Source organism: Zingiber officinale, chromosome 7B (genome assembly GCF_018446385.1).
Source record: "Zingiber officinale cultivar Zhangliang chromosome 7B, Zo_v1.1, whole genome shotgun sequence".
Lineage (NCBI taxonomy): Eukaryota > Viridiplantae > Streptophyta > Magnoliopsida > Zingiberales > Zingiberaceae > Zingiber > Zingiber officinale.
The window spans coordinates 111,225,383-111,248,104 of record NC_055999.1 but is presented as its reverse complement, the minus strand read 5'-3'; the positions used below and the strand labels follow the sequence as shown (position 1 = coordinate 111,248,104).

General features: G+C 37.6%; 2 protein-coding genes across 2 annotated transcripts; both read right to left on the bottom strand.

Moving 5' to 3' along the window:
* Nucleotides 1-6,241: 6,241 nt before the first annotated feature.
* Nucleotides 6,242-10,032, bottom strand: LOC122006920 (probable disease resistance protein At1g61300). Its single transcript, XM_042562617.1, has 4 exons — nucleotides 9,711-10,032; nucleotides 7,087-9,577; nucleotides 6,789-6,866; nucleotides 6,242-6,700 (listed from the first exon to the last, which is right to left on the bottom strand). The coding sequence occupies exons 1-4, from the start codon at nucleotides 9,991-9,993 to the stop codon at nucleotides 6,415-6,417; spliced, it is 3,138 nt and encodes a 1,045-aa protein (XP_042418551.1). The 5' UTR covers nucleotides 9,994-10,032; the 3' UTR covers nucleotides 6,242-6,414.
* A 7,779-nt stretch (nucleotides 10,033-17,811) lies between these two features.
* Nucleotides 17,812-21,967, bottom strand: LOC122006919 (PI-PLC X domain-containing protein At5g67130-like). The gene is made up of 8 exons (XM_042562616.1): nucleotides 21,814-21,967; nucleotides 21,613-21,735; nucleotides 21,397-21,534; nucleotides 19,158-19,256; nucleotides 18,760-19,063; nucleotides 18,451-18,674; nucleotides 18,297-18,383; nucleotides 17,812-18,206 (listed from the first exon to the last, which is right to left on the bottom strand). Exons 1-8 carry the CDS (start codon nucleotides 21,874-21,876, stop codon nucleotides 18,045-18,047), a joined length of 1,200 nt encoding a protein of 399 aa, XP_042418550.1. The 5' UTR covers nucleotides 21,877-21,967; the 3' UTR covers nucleotides 17,812-18,044.
* Between the last annotated feature and the right edge of the window lie 755 nt (nucleotides 21,968-22,722).

Here is a 22,722-nt window from a genome sequence, read left to right as displayed (position 1 = left end):
AAGAAAGCAACGTTAAGCTTACTAATCATGCTATAAAATAGAGCAAAAGAAAGTAACTTTAAGCTTACTAATCATGCTATAAAATAGAGCAAAAGAAAGTAACTTTAAGCTTTCTAAACATGCTGTAGAATAGGACAAAAGAATGCAACTTTGAGCTCTCTAAACATGCTGTAAACTAGGCAAAAGAATGCAACTTTGAGCTCTCTAAACATGCTGTAAACTAGGCAAAAGAATGCAACTTTGAGCTTTCTAAACATGCTGTAAACTAGGCAAAAGAGCTCTCTAAACATGCTGTAAACTAGGCAAAAGAATGCAACTTTGAGCTTTCTAAACATGCTGTAAACTAGGCAAAAGAATGCAACTTAGATTGTCTACTAATGCTTGCAAGAACTAATCTAGGGACTAGCGTATATGGTAGAAAACTAGAATAGAACCCAATGAAAAATCCATTTTTTTCCATCTGCTACGAATCTGTCCAGGAAATCACCTGCATTACAAAACCGAAACCAACTCTATACTAAAGACCTTGGTCTCACTTTAAAAGAAGAACTTCACCTCATTGTGAGGATTTCTAAATCTCCAAGACCAATCAAACACACCCAAACCGAACTGCACAGCACATTCCTTGTGCACAACCCGAACTGCACAACAACTCAAACCCGAGCTGTTCATGCCAATTTAACAGCACAAATCCGAAACTACATGCTAAAAAGGAAATCTATATCATCTCGTGTATTTGCCTAATAGCAAGGATAACCATACTTCATGCTACGCAAGCTATTTAAATCAAAGTGCTACACGAAATTCCCAACTGAAACCTGTCCACACCCAATCTAATAAATTCGGAATATGGCAGCAACCTTCACAAACCTACCGAACTCACAGCAGAAATTTCGAAACAAGGAATCTCATCAAGGCGAGGAAGAAAAAACCTAGCATATTCTTCTACTCGGCACAACAAGATCCGGAAGCAAGTAAACGAAATCCGAAAATCCGGAGCAACTCCTACTGCAGGTGAGAAGCAACTCACCTTCGTTTTCTTGGATTTACAACCGAGAAAGAGAGGTTCTAAGGTTTCGGTAGCTCGACTTTCGGCTCCTCCTCGTGCCCACAACCTCTCCTCGACGAGAGGATCTCAACGGTGTGAAGAGCTCTTGGAGAAAAGTGCTCGCCGGCCGCCGGAGACGAAGCCCTAGCCGCGGCTTCGTTTCTGCCCGAGAGGAATCGCCGACGCCGCGTGAGAAGAGGTGAGAAAGAAATTAGGTTTCGGGAAACCTAAATCCTCTTCTTATAACTAGAGTTATTTTTGGTTCCAACTATAGCTTATATATTTTCCGCTGCCTATCTAATTAGCAACGATCGCTAGTCCAATTGGTCCGTTGGGCTTTGCTCGAAGCCAGAGGTTTGTGCTTCGATTCTCAGTCGCGCCCCTTTTTCTCCAATTTATTTCAAACGTTCCAGCTACTGCATATATATATTTCGCTCCATATAAGGTTAACAAAAATCGTGTAGCTCAGTTGGTTGGGCCGGTTTTGCTTGGGTCAGTCCGAGGAGCTGGGTTCGAAACCTAGCTTCTACAACTCTTTTTTTTTAACTTTCTCCTCTCGGTAAAAATACTAAACGGACTCCAAAAATTACATAAAAATACTCTAAAAATTTCTAAAAATCTCTAAAATATTTTAAAAGCATTTCCAAATATTTTTATGGACTTTTAGAACTTGAAATAGGGAAAATTAGGTCGTTACATTCCCGATGAGAGGGACGAAGTCCCGAACCCAAGATCCCCCAATGAATAGGATTCTTGACCCTTTTATAGGGTAAGGTACGGGTTCCTCACGACCCATGTCACGACCGTGTGAGATCCGCACGACTATGCCTATCTTCTGCACTGGTTAAGTGGCACAGTCGTGCGAGTTGACACGGCCATGCCTATCTTCTGCATTGGTTAAGTGGCACGGCCGTGCGAGTTGACATGACCATGCCTATCTTCTGCACTGGTTAAGTGGCACGGCCGTGCAGAATTGACATGGCAGTGTATCAAGGTCGTGCCTCTACTTGTAAGCTATTTTAGTGCCTCTTAACGTGGTAATCTTGAGTTTGGGTCTTCATAAAAGTTGTAGATCTTGAAGTTCTCTACAATTCGGTATAAAGAACAGCCCAAAACTCCAACGGACAACAAAGGTATGCCTATTTTACTCTTAGTGTGCAGTGTAGGATTTGACACGGCCGTGTGCCAAGGCCGTGTCTCATAGAAACGAACTTTAGACCTTCAAGACTTGGTTTTTTCTAGTTGAAGTCTTCATAAGAGTTGTATATCTTGAAGCTATCTACATTTTTATATCTGGAATGACTCATAACTCTAACTGAGCAGAAAGTTATGGTCATTTAACTTTTGGTCTGCAGTGTTGAAAATCCCACACGGCCGAGACACCTTGGAAGCTCTAGACTCCATTTAAGCTTCATTTTTGCTCCAAATCGCGTCCTGTCAACAAGAAAACATACAAAGAGAAGATCTCCGAACAAAAGAGTATTTATGCAGAATATATGCTAAGAGAAGTGAACATGCATAGAATATACGTGAATAAAGTAAGTGAATGTGCCTCAAAACATGTATAAATGATTATAAGATCTACGCACATCACACCCCCAAACTTGAACATTTGCTTGTCCTCAAGTAAAATTCTTCAAACTATGTTCATGAGTTTCTATAGTGTTTCATAATCCCTAGTGCACTCGTCTAACTCTATCAACTAGTTTCATTGATAAGCATGATTGTGGAGTAACCTAAGTATGACCTAAACGTAAGTTTCTTGTGCTCGGTGTAATAAGTGACTCAAGCTCTTCAAGTTTCAATTTTCTGTCCTAGTCAAGTCATCATACAATTGAGTTCCTAATGTTTCCGGTGATAGACACTTACCTATTACACACTTGGCTAATTTTCCTTAAATTACACAAGGTCTCAAAGGATACTACTCGGAATCAAGAGAAACATAACATTCATTTCCCCAGTAACCTAACTCGGTCTCAAAGGGGTGAATTGTTAGTTTCCACTCACGACAACTATTTTTTTTATCCCTTATTCAACTCTTTTTTTTTCTTTTTTCTTTTTTTGTTGGTGCCATAGAAGAGTAGCACTAATCACAAATGCAAGATGCAAATGTTGGGATTTTAATTTTTCCGAATGAGCTTCCATGATCTGAGGTTATCTAGTAACTAAAATGTAACTAAGGAATCCCCATGGGAACACAAGTACTAAATAAATTGGATGAATCATAACTATTTCAAAATATTTCTACCATTCAAGCTTAAGTACTTAAATGTAGTGAAATAAGATCTTTAAGGTTAGGCTAAAAATTATATCAAACTCCGTACAATACTTAGCTTATTTCATGCTATTAAAGATAGAGAAAGGAGATACACCAAACATACTAACACTATCTCTACAACACATGAACTGAGAAAATACATGTGCTAGTCATTTTGCTATTGGACAAGTCAGCAGTAATGTGAGGATTGATGTAACTAAGCAGATATTTAAAAGAAACAGAACTACCAAACATCCCCCAGACTTAAATCTTTCATTGTCCCAATGAAAATCGAAAATGAAATAAGGAAGAGGTTTGAAATAAAAGAAATTACTAAATGATGCGTGCAAACACCCAAGTCATTAACTTCTCCATTAGGCAGTCATGGTCTTCCTAATCTTTGAATCTTATATAAGAAGATAGACAAGAAAAAAAATTAAGTAGAGGGCACATGTTTATTATGATGAAAGAAAAGAAAACAAGAAATAACTAAAGACATAAATAAAATAAGAAAAAACTTGGGTTGCCTCCCAAGAAGCGCTTGTTTAAGGTCATTAGCTCGACCACCTCATTAGATTTATTAAAATCTCGCTCTTGGAGGGGTAAGATATTTCATCACCCTCTTACCAAGGGTTCTTATTATGGAGGGAGTTTTCATCAAAAAGTGAAGAATCACTCTCTCCATCTTCGTCTTTTTGGAAATTCTTTCAGGAGGTCGAAGACAGTTCAGATCGAGCTTCCAATTATAGGTAATATATAAGATTGTTGAATCACAGGGACTGTTGATTAAGCACTAGAGATGTCGTAAAGTAAGTTATCTAGACGGTCGAAAGTTGACTTTGACGCATGCAAACTAACGAGAGTGATTGAAGAGAGAAAGAGAAGGATGAGAGAATCGATCTTGAAGGGAATTGAGCTTTGGGGAATGGATTCTAGGATTTCGGTTTCATTGTGGTGGAACCTGATGTATCGTTCTATCTTCTACTCATTGTCAATCAACATACCTTCGCCGAAAGTTAAAGCTACTATTCTTAAGTACTAATCAGAGAAGATCCCTCTGAAATCCTGTTACGATTAACCCCTGTCACTAGAGCGCCTTGTTAGATCACAAGAATACAAATCTAATCGGTATCATTAGGGATAGAGATAGGGGTTTGGTTTGGTCTATTACTTCCTTGTGGAGAAGTTGCCTCTCCTTTCAAGGAAATATCCTAGACGTTCGTGAATGGGTTACCCCTGTCACTAGGGCCCCTCGGGTATACGATCTAAGATCCTCTCTTTACGAAATTAGCAATTCCTACACAATCAATTAACATCACAAGGCAACAAGTCTCACGCATATCAAATAGAAACGAAGCAAGAGAAATCATCCAACGAGTAAAGGCACAAACATGAATCTTACATCAAACCCTATCCAAAACTACTCCATACATCCATAGAAAAGGAGATCTACTCCATTGTGAGGGAAGAACAATCCCAAAACATAAAGTAAAGCATACTTACAACCCTTGATGTGAGAAGAAGGGGAAGAAGAGATGCTTGCCGAGGTTTCTAATGTCTTGAGGATGCCTCCTTGCTCTGGAGATGGACAGAACGTCAAGGGACGACGATGGATGAAGCTCTAGGGTTTCCCCCGAAAGGGAGAACCCTTTCCCGATGAGAGGGACGAAGTCCCGAACCAAAGATCCCCCAATGAATAGGGTTCTTGACCCTTTTATAGGGTAAGGTGCGGGTGCCGCACAACCCGTGTCACAGCCATGTGAGATCCGCATGACCATGCCTATCTTCTGCACTAGTTAAGTGGCACAGTCGTGCGAGTTGATACGGTCATGCCTATCTTCTGCACTGGTTAAGTGGCACGGCCGTATAAGTTGACACGGCCATGCCTATCTTCTGCAATGGTTAAGTGGCACGGCCGTGCGAGTTGACACGGCCATGCCTATCTTTTGCACTGGTTAAGTGGCACGGCCGTGCAGAATTGACACAATAGTGTATCAATGTCGTGCCTCTACTTGTAAGCCATTGTAGTGCCTCTTAACGTGGTAATCCTGAGTTGAGGTCTTCATAAAAGTTGTAGATCTTGAAGGTAGCTACAATTCGGTATAAAGAACAGCCCAAAACTCCAACGGACCACAAAGTTATGCCTGTTTTACTCTTGGTATGTAGTGCAGGATTTGACACGGTCGTGTGTCAAGGCCACGTCTCATAGAAACGAACTTTAGACCTTCAAGATTTGGTTTTCTCTGGTTGAAGTCTTCATAAGAGTTGTAGATCTTGAAGTTATCTACATTTTGATATCTGAAATGACTCATAAATAAATAAAAAAGAAAGTTATGGTTATTTACCTTTTAGTCTGCAGTGTTGGAAATCCCACACGGCCTGGACACCTTGGAAGATCTAGACTCCACTTAAGCTTCATTTTTGCTCCAAATCGCGTCATGTCAATAAGAAAACATACAAAGAGAAGATCTCCGAACAAAAGAGTATTTATGCAGAATATATGCTAAGAGAGGTGAACATGCATAGAATATACGTGAATAAAGGAAGTGAATGTGCGTCAAAACATGTATAAATGATCATAAGATCTATGCACATCAGCTACTCTATCCAAAATTTAAGATAAAATTTTTGAATAAGATAACTGATGTGAATGCTCTAACAATTTCGGCTACCTTACTATAAATGACAAAATAACTCATAAGTATTATTTCAAGATATTGAAACCCTTGGTGAATATATCTTCTATAAAATTCAATGCATTTGTGACAATAAATGTATTGTAGATACTCGTACTATCATGGTAGAAATCTATCTACAAGGTTAAAATATTATTGCAAAGTTCATCATTTTGCATTTATCATAAAAGACCTTGCAACCGCCAAAGAACATTGTATGTCATTGTCGCGAGGGTAATAATTCGCAATGACATTGTGTGATGACATAAGATTGTTACTAATGTTTATAAAGTCACATTTGCAACAATGAGTTCTTTAAAAAAAACTCAAACCAAATGTCAAGAATCAAAGACAAGATAATACACAGGAGGTCAGCCCTATCTACCTAATATGCAAGGGCATTACTCCCACCCAAACACTAATCTTTTTCCATGTCAAGCACTAGTAAAAATGACAAGAAAAAAAATAAAAAATTCTACAAGGACCAGATACCCCAAAAGAATGCAGCAATACACCTCACTTCCTCTTCTTTGTTGGTGGTGCTGCAGTCCGTCGTCTTTTTCAACGTTTTCCTCTTCTTCGTATTCATCATCTTCCTCTTCTTCATCATCATCATCCTCGTCATCTTCCTGTTCACTTCCTCCTTCACCATTGGCCTCTGGTTCATTTTCTCCATCTTCTTCATCATCGCTCCCATTGTCTTCTGGATCATCTAAACCCCTAATACAAACAAAAATTAATCAAGTCAGGCAACGTTTTTACATCAACTACCAACTTAGAAAGTTTGGAAAAAGTAGAAGCTTCTTACGCTGGTAACCATATAATATGGTCCTCAACGATCAATGTTGGCTGCCATTTCTCCTGTCTAAGCAAATTGGATCCATCCCTAAACCAAAAAAAAAAAAAGTTAATGTCCCAGGAAAAGATCCATTGTACGTAATTTTACCCTACTTTTTATAAGAAACTATTTTCAGGATTCAAATTCGTAACCTTTTAGTCCCAAAGTAATAATTTTACCGTTATGTCAAAGCTCCCCTTCAAATCATTTCTAAATGTTCATTTATTTAAGAATAGATAACAAATGATTTAGTATGAAAATGTGTTACCTAAAATAAGGGGTGAGGGAATCCTTGATTCTATGATCATCCCAATCCAAATCGTCCCACCAATTTGGACCGCCTTGAATCTCTTTTAATCTGTTCTTCACTGTTTCTGCTCCAAATGGTAGTTTTTTGAGCCTGGGGCAATAGCTCACAGTTATATATTCCAAGTAGGGAAAATGGAGTGGTTGGTATGCAATGCGCTGCAAGTTATCCATTTTAGACAAACCCAACATCTTGATGCCAAAGCTAGAATTGGAACTGCCAACATTACTTATTATTTCCTCCATTTCCTGACAATTTAGTATGCTTAGAAGATTAAGGCATGACAGTTGCAGAACCCAAGAAACATCTTTCAACTTGTAGCAATTAGAAATGTATAGGTCGCGAAGGTTGTTGAACCCAACTCCATCCACCCAATTGATTTTCAATTGGTATAGAAATTTAAAATTGAGAGTCTTCAAACATTTGAAATTTGATTCGCAGTCGACGCCTGCATTCACCATTAATTGATCTCCCTTCCAGACATTTGAAATAGTTAAACACTCGAGGTTGTCAGTTACTCTAAGACTCCATTGCAACATCTGAAAATTTGAACTTAATCCGCTCATAGCGAGGTTCCTTACCGAGACATTTGGTAACATGTTCAGTCTTTTGAGGTCAGTTGCATAAATGGAAATTTCCAAACTTAATTGGTGGCATCCTCTGAAATGTACCAACTCATCCCACCATTGCTCACATACAGGAATCTGTTGTGATATATCCAACCACTTGAGCATTAGTAAATTGGATATTATCCCGTTGGGTACAGTCTTGAGACAATTATCCCTTAGAAGTAAGTACTCTAATTTGCCAAGGCAACCTAACTCGAGCGGCAAACTTGTAATTGTGTTGTAGGACAAGTTTAAATATTGAAGCTCAGTTAAGCTACCAATCTCCATCGGAAGCTCTATTATAAAACATTTAGAGAGATCCAAGTATGTTAAACGAGGCATGCTCGTGAATAAACTCCGAGGAATATTCAGAGGAGGATAGTTAAAAAAGAGAATCAACATAGAAAGTTTGGGAAAACTAGAAGCTTCATACTCTGGTAAAGATACAATCTGGTTCTCAATGAACAATGCTCGCTCTGCCTCCTGCCATTCCTCCTGTCTAGGCAAATTATGCAAACCAAATCCAGCTTTTACAATCGATTTCCTTCTATTCCCCTTTAACTCAGAGAACATCAATAGTGCCATGTCTCGGATGACATCATGCATCTTTACATGTTCAGCCTCATAATAATTCGGCCGTCTAGAGGAGTGCTCTAGCAAGGATGCAGCCATGAGAGCTTCCAAATGGGAGCATCCTTTGGTGAAAGCTTCATTGATTACATTAAATTCACGGATTATGCCACAACCTATCCAACACGGTATCAACTCCTTAAATTTATGGATCTCATAATCTTCAGGCCACAAAGCGCAACACAAAAGGCATTCTCTTATCGAGTCATTTTCTAAACTGTCATAGCTTAACTTGAAGGCTTTATACATTACAACTGAATCTTCTTCTGAAAGATCAATGGTACTTGTCCACTCATGCTTATCCCTTATTTGATGGAGAGCGTCCTTCCAAAGTTCCCATGATTTTTTCCCTAACATGGCCCGGGCGACAGTGATGAGAGCTAGCGGAAGACCTGCACATTCTTTAGCAATTTCTTGAGCACAGGAGTTGATTCCTCTATCTGAGCTGAGAACATCCCCGTCGACATTCTCCTTAAAGAGTTGCCATGCTTGATCTTGATCTAGGCATTTGACTTTGATCTTTTTTTCTGCTTCCATTCGTGCACACACTATCTCACTGCGGGTTGTGAACACCACGACTTTGCGGCGCAGCTCGTGTTGTTGCTGGCCTTGTTCGGTAGCCGAGTGTGCCATCCCCAACAGTTGAAGATTCAGGTATTCACAACTGTCATCGAGAAGCAGCAAGCAATTCTTGTTTTTCAAGTAGCTAAACAATTTATCACCACAAGTTGCTTCATCATCACTCTCCTGCAGTGTGTTCAGTCCTAGAGTTCTAGCAATCTCCATCTGGAGCCTTTTCAATTGGCAATCTTTGGAGGCTACAACCCAAATGACATGATCAAATATTATTCTATGATTGTAATAGTGTCGCTGGACGCTCTTTAACACGGTGGTCTTACCGACACCACCCATTCCGTAGATGCCTATGATGCTGCCTTCTCCACCATCGATGTAGCCCACAATATCCTCCACATATGACTCGATCCCTACAGGCGGTCGGTGTACGATGGGAAGCATCACGGTGGGTTCCGGAGGCCCGACTGTGGCAATCGGATCCAGTACTATACTAGCTCGACTCATCAATTCATTAGCCTCGCCGAGCTTCTTCACCACTCTTCGGATGATGGAGCAGCCGTTTGATGGCTCTCTGATAGGCACCTGATCTCCTGCTTCTTGTGTTAGACTGAAACTGAAACAATTGCAACTGAAGCAACCTGACGAAACAAAGCGCCCAGTTGTAGACACGGAAATCAAACAACTTTTTTCTTTCTCTTAATTATAGGTAAAAAACCAGTTGTAGATTGTATGCATCGATCAAAATACAAAAAGGTGGGGGAGAATACTCACTGATCATACTTTGGAAATCCTGGTTGATATCTGCCACTTGGCCTTCCAATTCCTCCACCTCCTGTAGCCACTGGTTCACTTCGTTGGTAGGAATCTTCCCCTCGCGCTCCGCTTCGCTGATTTGGTTCTTGATGTCGTTCCTTTTGCCTCTCAATCTCGCCATTTCCTTTTCCAATTTCTTGATTGCAGTCTTTGGCCTGCCTATAGCTAGTTGCAGTGATGCCCACAGCCCGCTCAGGCAACTGTTGACGTCTACGTTGAGATTTAGTTTGATGAACGCCATGGATGAGGAGAAGCTCTAACTTGCCAATTAGCAATATGAATAAGAGTCAAGCAGGGAGGGAGATTTCTTTTAAGGAGTAATTAATATCGGGCAGAGAAGACTGTCCATTTTGTTTGCTTGTGGTTGAAACACAACTCTCAACTGCTACTTTGACTAATGTTACGTTGGCATGCATATATATATTTATCCAATGGTTTAATTTGTTTGTTTGCAAAGAGAATTTTAAAAAATAATTTATATGAAACTTTTTTTTTTGGGCAAAGAAAAGTAGTTTCATTGTTAATTGATTCATAAAGAGGAGCTGGTGGACTGTAATAGGAGATGATTCAATTTATTCTCACTCAATCACCAATCAACTTAATTAGTTGGTTAATTAATTCCTCTTTGTCTGGTTTGATCTATGAAGGCAAGTTATGGTAATTATGAATTCCTTATTAGCACCCTATTTGTTTCACTACCGAGGCTAATTATTTCATTTAATTAATTTGTTTAACTTTATGACAACTAGGGTCGGGAGTAAGGACAGAGATCCTCTGGTCCAGAATCCTTGAATTAATCCTGATCCCCTATTTATTCATTGACTGGATGGGATGGATCCCACTTGTTTAACATATGGGGTCTAGTCCATCCAACTAATGAATGAACAGGGTCTCTTCTGGTCCAAAAAATTCTGGATCTCTAGTCTCCGGGAGTAATATATATGATAAAATTAAATTAGAATTTAATTTAATGGATTAATATTTAAATCTCAAGTTGTTCTTTTAAATATCTAAATCATACATCAGCATTACTAACTCTTCCTCGTAATTAATAATTTCCAAAGTCCTCAAATGCTTTGCAAGTTGAGGAAGACAACACGTTTGACGACTTTATAAGATCCACTAAATCTATCTCCTTTCAATCTTCGCCGCCCATTTAATTTATGCTCTATATATAGATTTATATCTATTTTCTTAACTATTAGATCTTGTTGGACGATGATCGATCTTTAATAGCTAGGTACGTTCTTCCAAGTAATACAATCTCTTCTTTAGATGTGTGTTCCTAGAAGGCAAAATGTAATCTTGGACAATCTAATTAATTAAACACAAGCAATTGGTCAACTTAAATCGATCAGGAAGTTGTTATCTTTTCACCAAGAGTAATCAACACTTAAAGAAGCTAGTAAGGAATTAAGCTTCTTAGAATTAAACAATCTCTTCTTAATTAGGAAGCTTCCCTGCAACAAGAGTAATCAAAAACTAACTAACAAACTATGTAAGGAAGCTAGTTATATATGGTACAATGTGGAAGATAAGATTCTTTATGATATTATTCTATGGTTATAATATAGGGATATTGTTGTTAGCAAAAAGATTACCCCCATGCATTCCAACTAAGTTTAAGGATGAACAATATGTTTAAAATTAAATTGAATAAATCTAAACCGATTCAATTGAAGTTTTTTTTAGATAAATCGACCAATCGAACTTTGCTGTTAAAATGGAAACGATATAATATTGATTAATTAGGTTGGTTACCAAATTAACCAATCATTGATCAGCCAATTGATGACATCATTCAGTTAAATCATCAATAGAGCTGCGTAGTTATTGCCTGATTCAAGTAATTGCTTATAATATAAGATTGATGAAATTTTGATTTAATCAATTTGTCAATTTTAAAACTAAAATTGAATGGAATAAAAGGATAATCCGATGCACGAAGCTATTGTCAAGATGAGATTCTAAGAAAGGACCTATTGTACACAGTTTTATTCTAATTCAAGTACATCACTAGATTGCTTATAATATAAGATTGATGAAATTTTGATTTAATCTATTTGTCAATTTTAAAACTAAAATTGAATCGAATAAAAGGATAACCTGGTACACAAGATTTCTGTCAAGGCGGGGTCTCGAGGAAGGATCTATTGTACACAATTTTATTCTACTTTTGCAAGAGGTTATTTCTTGGACTCAAACTCGTAATCTCCAAAATCATAAAGCAACAATTTTATCATTACTCCAAAGCTCTCTTTCGAAAATTGAATCGAATAAATATAAAAAAAACAATATTTTATTAAAAAATAAAATTTTAAATTAATTGAACTGAACTTTCAAAATCAATCCGTTGGATCGAATAATTCAGTTATGGTCTTTTCTCACCCCTAACTAAGTTCTAGCATGACCATAAATATATCAGATGCGTATGTGCAATGGTGGAGTTACATTCATGCCTACTCGTGCCGTAGCCTGAGGGCCCGAGGGAGTTTAGAAAGGGATAAGCTCAAGTTTATCATGGAAAAAGAAAAAAAAAAATTGAGAATGCAACCAAGGGCGACGGCGTCGATGCTAATAGCCCACTACAAGGGATAAGCCCGAGTAGGGTAGATCACCATGCAAGCTCCGTCTTTGCATATGTGACCCTAATTTAAATATTTACCTAAATATCAAAATGAATAATAGATTTTGATGGGATGAAATTCTTGATTGACTCAAATTAGTGGGCAAAATTTAAAACATAGATAATAAATTAGCAAATTTAAATTGTGTAAGAACTCATAATAATATCCATACATATAAGAAGGGTGACAATGAGACCTCTTTTTCATGTCTTGTAGTGGAATCCACCAAAGCCATCTATTGAGTCGTCTCGAGTTCTCTAAATTGTCTGTGTTAGCCTTACGACGAGTTAACGGGGATACTGGAATAAGCACAGTCATCTTTTGCCAACTCGAGTTCTCCAAATTGTCGACCCTATCAGTTGCCTATGTAGTGTTGCAAACCAAATAATCTGTAGTTGGAGATTTATTGGAAATTAGCTGAATCTAAATACTCGAATTAAATTCAACTCACAGTTAAGATGACTTGAGCAGATAATCTCAGGTTGCCAGCAGGGGCTGATTTTCTGACCTCAGAGTCTGAGCAATCAAAGCGTCCGAGCAGACTGAAAGATAGACAGACAGAGCGAGAGACTGGTCGGACAGATCAGAAGGGCGAGTGGCCGACCCAGCAGATGAAGAGTCCAACCGAGCGGACAAACAGAGCAGCGGACCGAGACCTGCGATCGACGCAGTTTTCGTGAAACAGATTCGTCCCACCTCCGGCTGTGCTTCGAGGTTTTCTCGGATCGTCTGTTTCCCAGGATACAACGGCAAAACCACGAACGCAACCAAGCACTGGTTGTTCGTGGCGAATTAAGAATGCACCTGAGTACTATCACAAGTAGTTTAGCCGAGCGGATGCACGACTGAGAGAAAAAAATCGGGGAACGAAGGTGAAGGAATTCTCTTGCTTTTGCTTTGCTCAAGATCCAGCCTCCTTATATAGGAGCTCTCTTGCCTGCAATAAATGATCAAATTATGATCATTTAATGATGAGTTTAATTTCGTCATTAATGGATTTAATGTCTTCATTAATGTCGAGACGTTACAGAATCATTATTAATAAGATTAATGTCGCTATTAATACTGAGACAAATCACCATTAATGAGTTTAATGCCGCCATTAATGTCGAGCAAGATTCAAGTGACAATATGTTGGTTCATTCTTTTGGGTAAATTTTACCTCAACCGGTTCGGCATTCGACATGCGCAAATCGTGCTCGCACACGAGTCAACCTTGGTTCAATACAATCCGAGCCCTGGATTTGCACCCACCCCTGTGCAGTCACACGTGAGAGAGTCTCTCTCCATGCATATGTTTACAACGTCAATGCATGTGTCATAATTTAAACCAACAATAAAGCCAAGAGACTTCTAATGTGGGATTAAACTCATGCACAATAGAATCTCTTCGTCTCCACCTCTTTATTCCATTCACATTTCCAACATGTAGTATATTTTTTTGTGAGTTGGTCGGAAAAACGGTTGAAAAATTGATTTTGAACCAATTAATGTGTGAATAAGAAATCATATGAATTTGTAATATGACTTAATCTGGATCATCAGATTAAGATGGACAAATCTGATTCATCCAACTTGAATAGGATAAAAGTTTCTTAGTTGGGTCAATCTAAACCATTGATTTCAAAAAGGATGCATCTAAATAAAGAGGCATTGTATCTCTTAGAAAGAGATGTGATTTACATCATCCAATTCAATTTAAATGGATGAGATCTAATAAAACTAAAAAGATCTTATATCCCTTCATTTAGTATAGATAAGATATCTTACATTCTCATTTGATTCACTCATTACATTCGAATTTAAAGAAAAGCAAGAACCCTTTCCGGTTTAGAGATCTTGCGACTTGCATTGTGTCTATTACAAGATAAAATCATTGTATTTTAGGAGATGATTATCATGTTCCGTCAGCACTGTGTGCAAGCTAAATTTATCTTAAAGACAAAAACTAACTCTAGCTGACTTTACCAAAACGATTTTATACTATCATTCTGTCTACACTCAAATTACATCATCACCAGAACCAACAAAAGCGACTAGAGTCACCTCCAGGAAGGCTTCTCCGTTTTCGAAAACAAAGCTTCAAAATTTACACTCATTTCTCTTTCAAATAGTGATATTCAAGCCCTGTGATGTTTCCCTCTGCTGTCATCTCAACTTCCAGGCTCAATAGTTGGTTCATTAACTCACTCAAAGATGGCAACAAGTGTTCATTTATTTCATGTAGACAAAGTAGATAATAAACGAACGATTTCGTCTGAAAATATAAAACAAATTAATGAGGATTATGATCTGTGAGGAGAAATAATAAAATGAGGGGTGATCGAGTAAATTCTTAATTGTTAAACCCTACGAAGAAGGCCTTGGTACATAACATGGCATGTTATTTAAGAAATAAATTTATCAAATCACTTAATTCAACTTTAAAAAAAATACTTAAAATGCGTATTTAATTTATCAAATAACCTAATATTTGTTTCCTTTAAATTAATACTCTCCCAGTACATATTGCATTGATTTTTTAAAGGTCTGAATTAAACCCAATTTTTTTTCTCATAATAAATTGTCTATTAAGGTCTATTAATTTAGCAGGCTTGTGTACGCAAAGATGAAAGAGAACTCTCAACCGCAACTTTGACAATATTACGTTGGCAGCAATGATAAGTGGGAAATTTTGCATGTAGTTTTATTGGTAAATAAAATTTTGTATGTAATTCTTAGTGATAAAAATTTTTATTTTCACTTTCTAGTCAAATATGTTTACCTAATTGTCTCTGATATTTTTAATTCTAAAAAGTCTAAACATAAGTATAACTCTTCTTAAATTTAGTACATTAAACTAGAATCTAGTATATTTTCTATTAAATTGAACATAATTTTTTTTCCATCTTAATTGAATGAAAAATATACTAAATTTTCTTTAAATTGTACTCAATTAGATGGAAAATATACTAAATTTTTCTTAAATGATGCTGAATTTAGAAGTAATTATATTAATCAGGAAAAATATCATGCTCAATTTAATAGAAAATATACTCGATTCTAGTGTAAAGTCCTGAATTTAATAGAAATTATACTCATTTTTAGACTATTTGTACCTAAAAAATACGAGGAACAATTTTAATATAAAATATACTCGATTTTAGTATAAAGTATGGACTTTAAGAGGAATTATACTCATTTTAATATATTTTCTATCAAATTAAGCATGATTCTTTTTCCACTTCAATTGGGGGAAAAATATACTACATTTTCTTTAAATGATACTCAATTGGATAGCAAATATACTAGATTTTATTTAAATGGTGTTGGATTTAGGAGAAATTATATTAAAGTAGGCAAAAAAGTCGTACTCAATTTAATAGAAAATATACCTAATTCTAGTGTAAAGTGCTAACTTTAAGAGGAATTATACTCATTTTTAGATCTTCTGTACCTAAAAAATATGAGGGCAATTAGGTAACAAAATTTATATGAGGAAGTTGAAACAAATAAAACTTTGCATGCAAGGAGTGGAAATAAAAAATTTTGTGATTGGAGACTACATACAAAGATAAAGTTGTGATTAGAGATTTTTCTCTAATAAGTTGGTAGATTGAATAATTTTATATTATCAATAAATAAATATATGTATATATATATATATATATATATATATATATATATATATATATATATATATATATATATATATATGATCCTGTCTGAAAGCTGCGGGATGAAGCGCTGGGCGATGGTAAACGATGACTCCGGGGAAGGCGAATGGAAGAAACTCCGATGAAGCAGAATGTCCTCTAGAAAACCGTGGATTGGGGCTTCGATAGGTGAGTAGCTACAGATCTGAGAAAACCAAAACATATCTAAAAGAAGTTCCGGTGAAGGAGAAGACCGTGGATCAAAGCTTCGATAGACATGTTGGTTGCTATACTCGGAGTTCCGTTCTGTTCCCCTATATAAAAATTTTGTACAAGCATAGAACTTTTCCTAACTACCCATGTGGTCTACTGAAGTTCAACTTGGATTGCAAACGATGCTTAACATTATTAATCCAAGTTGCTATTCAGAAGTTAAACTTGGATTGGAAACGATACTTAATATTTTTACTCCAAGTTTAACCGATGTGATCTTCCTAAGTTAAACCATATTACAGAAGTTAATTAAATATTTATTTCAAAGATCGGCTTCCCGGTTAAACATGGTGAGGCACTAGACCTTCTTGGGTATAAGATCATCCACCACTTCCTAGACAAAGCCTTTCAAAGAAATCAGATATTTAACTTCTTACAGTAAACTAGGTTTAACTACAGAGATCTTAATAGAAGCATAATATCGAAACATGAAATCGAAACACAAAAATGATAACAAAAATGATAGCCTAAAATCGATAGTCTTTTGTGTTTGATTTTTCAAGATCTATACAAAGAACATGAACTAGTTATGATGCGAAAACAGATAACTAGTTATTCCTTTCTTTGTAGCATATAGACTTCTTGATCTTTTGTTGTATTCCTCTTCTTCTCTTGGATGTCGTGTGGGTGATGATCTACCAAGATGAAATCTACCCAAGCTTTCTTCTCCTCCAAGACTCTTGAGCCACCAAGGGATGCCAAAATAGGAAACTTCCTTTCGCTTCTTCTTCTCTTCCAAGTAGCCGAGCACCAAGGAAAAGGAACTTCTTGATGTGCTGCCGGTCTTGAAAGAAAGAAAACTAGGAGCAAGGGAAGAAGCAAGGGCCGACCACACAAGGATCAAGAGAGGAGACTAAGGTTATGTTATCATGAAGGCTCCCTCTCCCTCTCTTTTATAATCCTTGCTCAAGGCAAAAAAGAAAAGTTTTAAAACAAAATTAAAACTTCCTTATAATCTTTGCTAATGACTAAAAAGGAAAGTTTTAAAACAAAAAAAATTTAAAACTTCCTCTTAAACAATATATGGCCGGCCACACAAAAGCAAAAAAGGAAAGATTTAAAACAATTAAAATCTCTCTCTTTTTAAATTTTCTATTGTACATGGCAATAAAGTAAAGTTTTAAAATTAATCTCTCTCTTTTAAAACATGTAGACAACTACAAAAAAGGAAGGATTAATTAAAACTTCTCTTTTTAAAAACATGGTTACAAAAAAGGAAAGTTTTATTAAAAATTAAAATATCTCTTTTAAACATTATAGATAATTACAAATAAGGAAAGATTTCAACAAAATTAAAATATCTCTTTAATCCTTTATAGATAGCTATAAAAGGAAAGATTTTAAAATTTAAAACTCTTTTTTAAAACCATATGGATGTCTATAAAAGGATATTTTAAAAATAAAATTTCTCTTTTAAATCCCTTCATAAATGGTTATAAAAGGAAAGATTTTATCAAAATTTTATTTTTAATAAAATCTCTTTTTCTCTTCTTATCATGACCGACCCCATGCTTGGTCATCAAGCATGGCTTGGCTGGCCCTAGTCTTGAGCTCCAAGCTTGGCTTGGTCGGCCACTAAGCTTGGACTTCAAGCTTGGCTTGGCCGGCTCCTAAGCTTGTGTAAGAGGCTGGGCTTTGGGTGGATAAAAAGCTTTATAAATAAGAGGCTACAATAAGGACCGAGAGGAGGAATTGGTTTTGTTTCTGAAAGCCAAAAACATTGTGTTTGCTGAGGTAACAAAAGAGCAGATGACTACTTACAGAACGAACCATAAGCCATAATAAACCAACATGATTCTTAGCATACAATGATGTTGGAACTGGCTTGAAAGAATTTGTGCATTTGATGCTTTGGCAGGTGATGTTTCTGCATCACCAGCTTTTGGTGGAACATCGCACTGACCATATGAAGCATTAACCTGTTAGAGAAGATCACTTTTAGTATATTGCAATCAATTGTTATAAACACCTTTTCATCCTTAGTATCTTTCAGTAAATATGTTACTTACTTTGCAGAAGGCTATATCATTGCATCCACAAAGAAGGTGACCATTTGCTATGTCAGTAGCTTCTGGGGCTCCACCTCCATTACTTCTCTGGAACACAGCTCAGAATGTGCCAGTAATCTACTGTAAAAATGAGAAATTGACAAGAACCACTGACCTTGTAGAAGTCGACCGCAATGAAGTTAGGCCAGCGGTTGGCCGACAAGTTGTGGCATGTGTTCATCATGCTCACAAGTGGTGCTGAGTTGTGCTTGCAGGCGGTCGCTACATTAGGAAGCGAGGGGAAGTAGTTCATTAGAACAAGTGATCTTGATGATGAGTTCATAGACAAAGACTCAGCACGGCTCGGGCAATAACCCAATTTCATTCCTTCATCTCCATCTGCAAAACTTGAAGCATAATTGAGAGCATATTATGGCAATGCAAGAAATGAAAAAAAGTAGGTTGAATAGCAATTCCTTCTCACATTGATTTTCGACAACATATCTCCACTCATATGCGATTTCCTCAGATGCCTCTTTGCTTGATTTTGATGTGAACACGAGCAGTCGCTGATTTCTTGTGATCATGTCACTTAGCAATGGCCAATTCCCACCATTCTTAGGCATCCTTGAAACTGGGAACCAATACTTCATCAGTCCAGAAGAATTGAAAACTCGCGTGAGGCCCTTAGGAGATGTTACATAGTCTTCGATAAATATTGTTATGACCTCTGAAGGGTTTACTTGCAGAAACATTTGAATTTCCTTAAGTACATTAATGGCAGGTTGCTGCACAGGCAATGTTTTAGTATGAATAAATAGGATGCAAAATGGCCTCTATAAAACAAAGAACTTATTGCATCGAGTAACAATTGGAGCTTACAAAGGCAGTGAAGTTGTAACAGTTTCCACCAAATGAATGACACAACCAAATATCATTCTCATAGTCATACATATCCAGCATCAATCCCCTAACACCATTCTGTACTCATGTCACCAACTACACAATGTGAGAAGATCGAATTCATGTAACAAGTCATTTGACAGAAATAAGATCATCAAAGTCCAAGAAAAGAAGATAAAAGCCTTCTATAAGATAGTGTTGTTATCCAGTAAAGTGTGTTATTATCACGCCTCATATCAGGTTCATCGCTTCATAATGATTTAACCGCAGTAGGTTATCACACCTTACTTCAAGTTCATCTATTCATAATGATTTAATGTAATAGATTCACTTTGCTTCACCTGTTCATCTGAAGGTCTCTTCGAAAGATCAATCCATTTGAATATGAAGATTTTCTCTGTTGTTAATTACCAACTGATATTGACTCGGTGGTTTGGCAATATGAAATAGTTACCTTTAGCTCCTAGTGAGAAAAATAATCTATGTCATCTAAATATAGCTTTCTACACAAGTGAATTTTGCAATCAGCAAACTAAACAATGATGAAAATGAAGCTTATTAACATGTCATGCAGATAAATCTAAATGCATGTATTAAACATTCAGAAATCCTAGCAATCATGAGTTGGCTTTGTTCACATTCCTACTTATCCTTCTTGAATAAGGCCATGTGATTCCCCATCTAGTCTCTAGAACTATATAAATGGAATTTCTTGGATACTTTACAGAACTAAAGAAGAGATTTCTGGTGCCAATCTTCTTCCTTCTTTAACTGCCACATCTTATTCTAGGAATGAACTCTTACTTGTATGATAAAGTTCAGTAAAGGCACAGAAAAGGTCAAGGTTTGTTTTTCAATTTTGAATTATCTAGTGGACATAACATGACATTTCAAGCTTAGTTTTTATCTGATCCTATTCGGAATCTAAATTAGACGAAGGCCGGATGAGTTGCTGCTAGTGTTGACGGAGAGACAACTGAGACACCCTTCTCGTATGCGTCCACCAGAACGGACCCCCACGTGGTGCTGAAGAATGACGATGATTGAGCCGGCGGTACCTGATCTCTACCCACACTCAAACAAGCACACGGGACGTTAGAGACTAAAAATCAAGGAAAAAATCCCTGAAGTAGGCCTTCCGACGCTCAAGTCATGTACTTTTTCCCCAAAAGAATAGTGTACGAAGGAGAAAGAAAAGTAGAAGACAAATGTGAATGTGAGAGAGAGCGTCCCTGCGTAAGGGAGAGGACCTTCCTTTTTATATGACAGTGCGTAGTCATGTGTCAGGACATGTAGGGTGATGGAGGACACGTGGCATCCTCCTGTGGACTGAAGGAAAGTTCCATTCGCAGATGACCACAGATCGTTGGAATATTCCCTGACACTCAGTAGTTATTCCCTGACCTTGTTGTCGTGTAGCACATTCTGTCCCGACCGGGTATGAATAGGGCAACTCAGGATGATCTGTCAAGTATAACACCTGACCTAAACCTTGGGGGTCGTGAGCTATGGTGAGATCGTCCAAGAACCGACTGGGAGTTGGCTGACCGGGAGTTAACTTACTGAGAGAACCAGGCTTGGATATAACCGAACCGTGAGAACTCGACCAGTCAAATCCAGGTCAGGTATCACCCTGACTACCTACCATGTCTTAGACCAGTGTGTCTCAGATCTGGAGTTCTGGTCTGTAAGAACCCGACTGGAAACCATGTTGCTGACGTCGTCACACGGTCATACTTCCTCTTTCCCTGCCTGTTGACTGCCACGTCGCCTGGACCTCTGACTACCACGTTCCCTGGACTTCTGACTGTCACATTCCCTTGACCTCTTCTGACTGTCACGTTCCCTTGACTTTTGACTGTAACATCCCTTTAACTTCTGACTGCCTGACTTTATCAGACCCCACCATTATACACCATATCACTATCCATTAAAAAAGACTTGCTTTTGCTTCAAGACAACCTAATCTATCAATAGAAATCCTTTAAGTTTGTCTTTCTTTCTTTCACACACAGAAGTGGACATCTAAAATAATCCTACAAGGAAGTTGCAGAGAAGCAAGAATGACTATTCTGCTAGGCATGCCTGCAATAATTGATATCAATAAAGTACGACGAGTTCCATTATTGCTACATATTCGATGCTGCGTTTACTTGGAGGGAAAAAAAATAGAAGAGAAATGAAATGGAAAAGGGGGTGGGCGGTGGCAGTAGCTTACGTTGAGCTGGTCGGTGATGGAGTCCTGCTGGTTCTCAGGGGTGAGTATGGGCGTTCCGGTGAGCGATTTCTGGCCGAGTCTTGCGAACGAGTTGTGAGTCGTCAGCCACGAGTAGCTGTTGAAGGGCAGCCCGGTCCCCTGTTCCATTCATCGCACCACTAATTCAGTCGCTGCAGCAACCGGGTGAGAAAGGAGGGTGGGTGAGAGGAGGAGGACCTTGGATTTGGGATCGGAGGGCTTCACCCGGGTGCACCTCAGCCGGACGTCTCGGCTCGCCAGGCAAGTCTCGCAGTGTAAGCCGGCGCCGCAGTTTCCATTCGACAAGCAGGTGCCGCCGAGCTGCGGTAAACAGAGGAAGAGAGTAAGAAGTAAAGATTAGATCAATAAGAAGTTCGAGAAGAGTGGCAGGGGACGGACTCCGGCGGCAGAAGCCGATGGAAGAAGTGATATGTGCAGGAACAGCAGCCAAGGGAGTCGCATACTTCGAGCTTCGTCCTGAAGAACAGAGGATGAAGAACACTTGTTCAAAATGACATGTACACACCAATAAACACACCCTTTTAAATTACAAACAATAAAATATTTAGTATATTTTTCAAAAGGAAAAACTAAAATAAAATAAAACAAAATAGCGTTCCTTATTTTTATTAGCATAATATTTAGTATATTTTTAATTGTGGTCTAGTTTAAGCTTTATCAAGAAGTTACGTTCAATCCGTCCCAGACCCAATTGCTTTCTTGCTAATGATATATATACAAAAGAGTCCAAACAATATTAATTTTAATTATGGTTTCGATTAATTTTGATACGTTGAAGTCCACGAAGTAATCTAAGATGAGATTCTAAGAAAATTTTAAAATATTTTAGGTGTAAATTTTGCGAATTAAATTGAAAAGTGGTCAGGAATTAAATAGGGGAGTAAAGAGAATATCCTTGCTCAGATTGCCCTTGCCAACTGCCTTGCAATTGAAGTGATAATTGAAGTCAGTGGCAGAACATTTGAATTTGATAGATAAAATTTGACAAAAGATGATTAGTTCATTTTCAGCGTTCTCATCAATTCGTACCTAGGTTGATACGGAGGAGATAAATCATAAGTGACTAGTAACTATTAGTGTAGGTGGCTAAAACATAAGGGAAGATATACTCGAACGTATCGAATTTCGATTCCAAAACCTCATATGATAATACCTCATGTCCTAATCACCACATCGCCTTGAGGAGACAACTTCTTTCATAATATGCGTCTATTGTCGCGATGAATGAGCCAAATTTTATTAATTCATTTAAAAATGAATTCAAGCGGATCGATCTGTCTGGGTCGT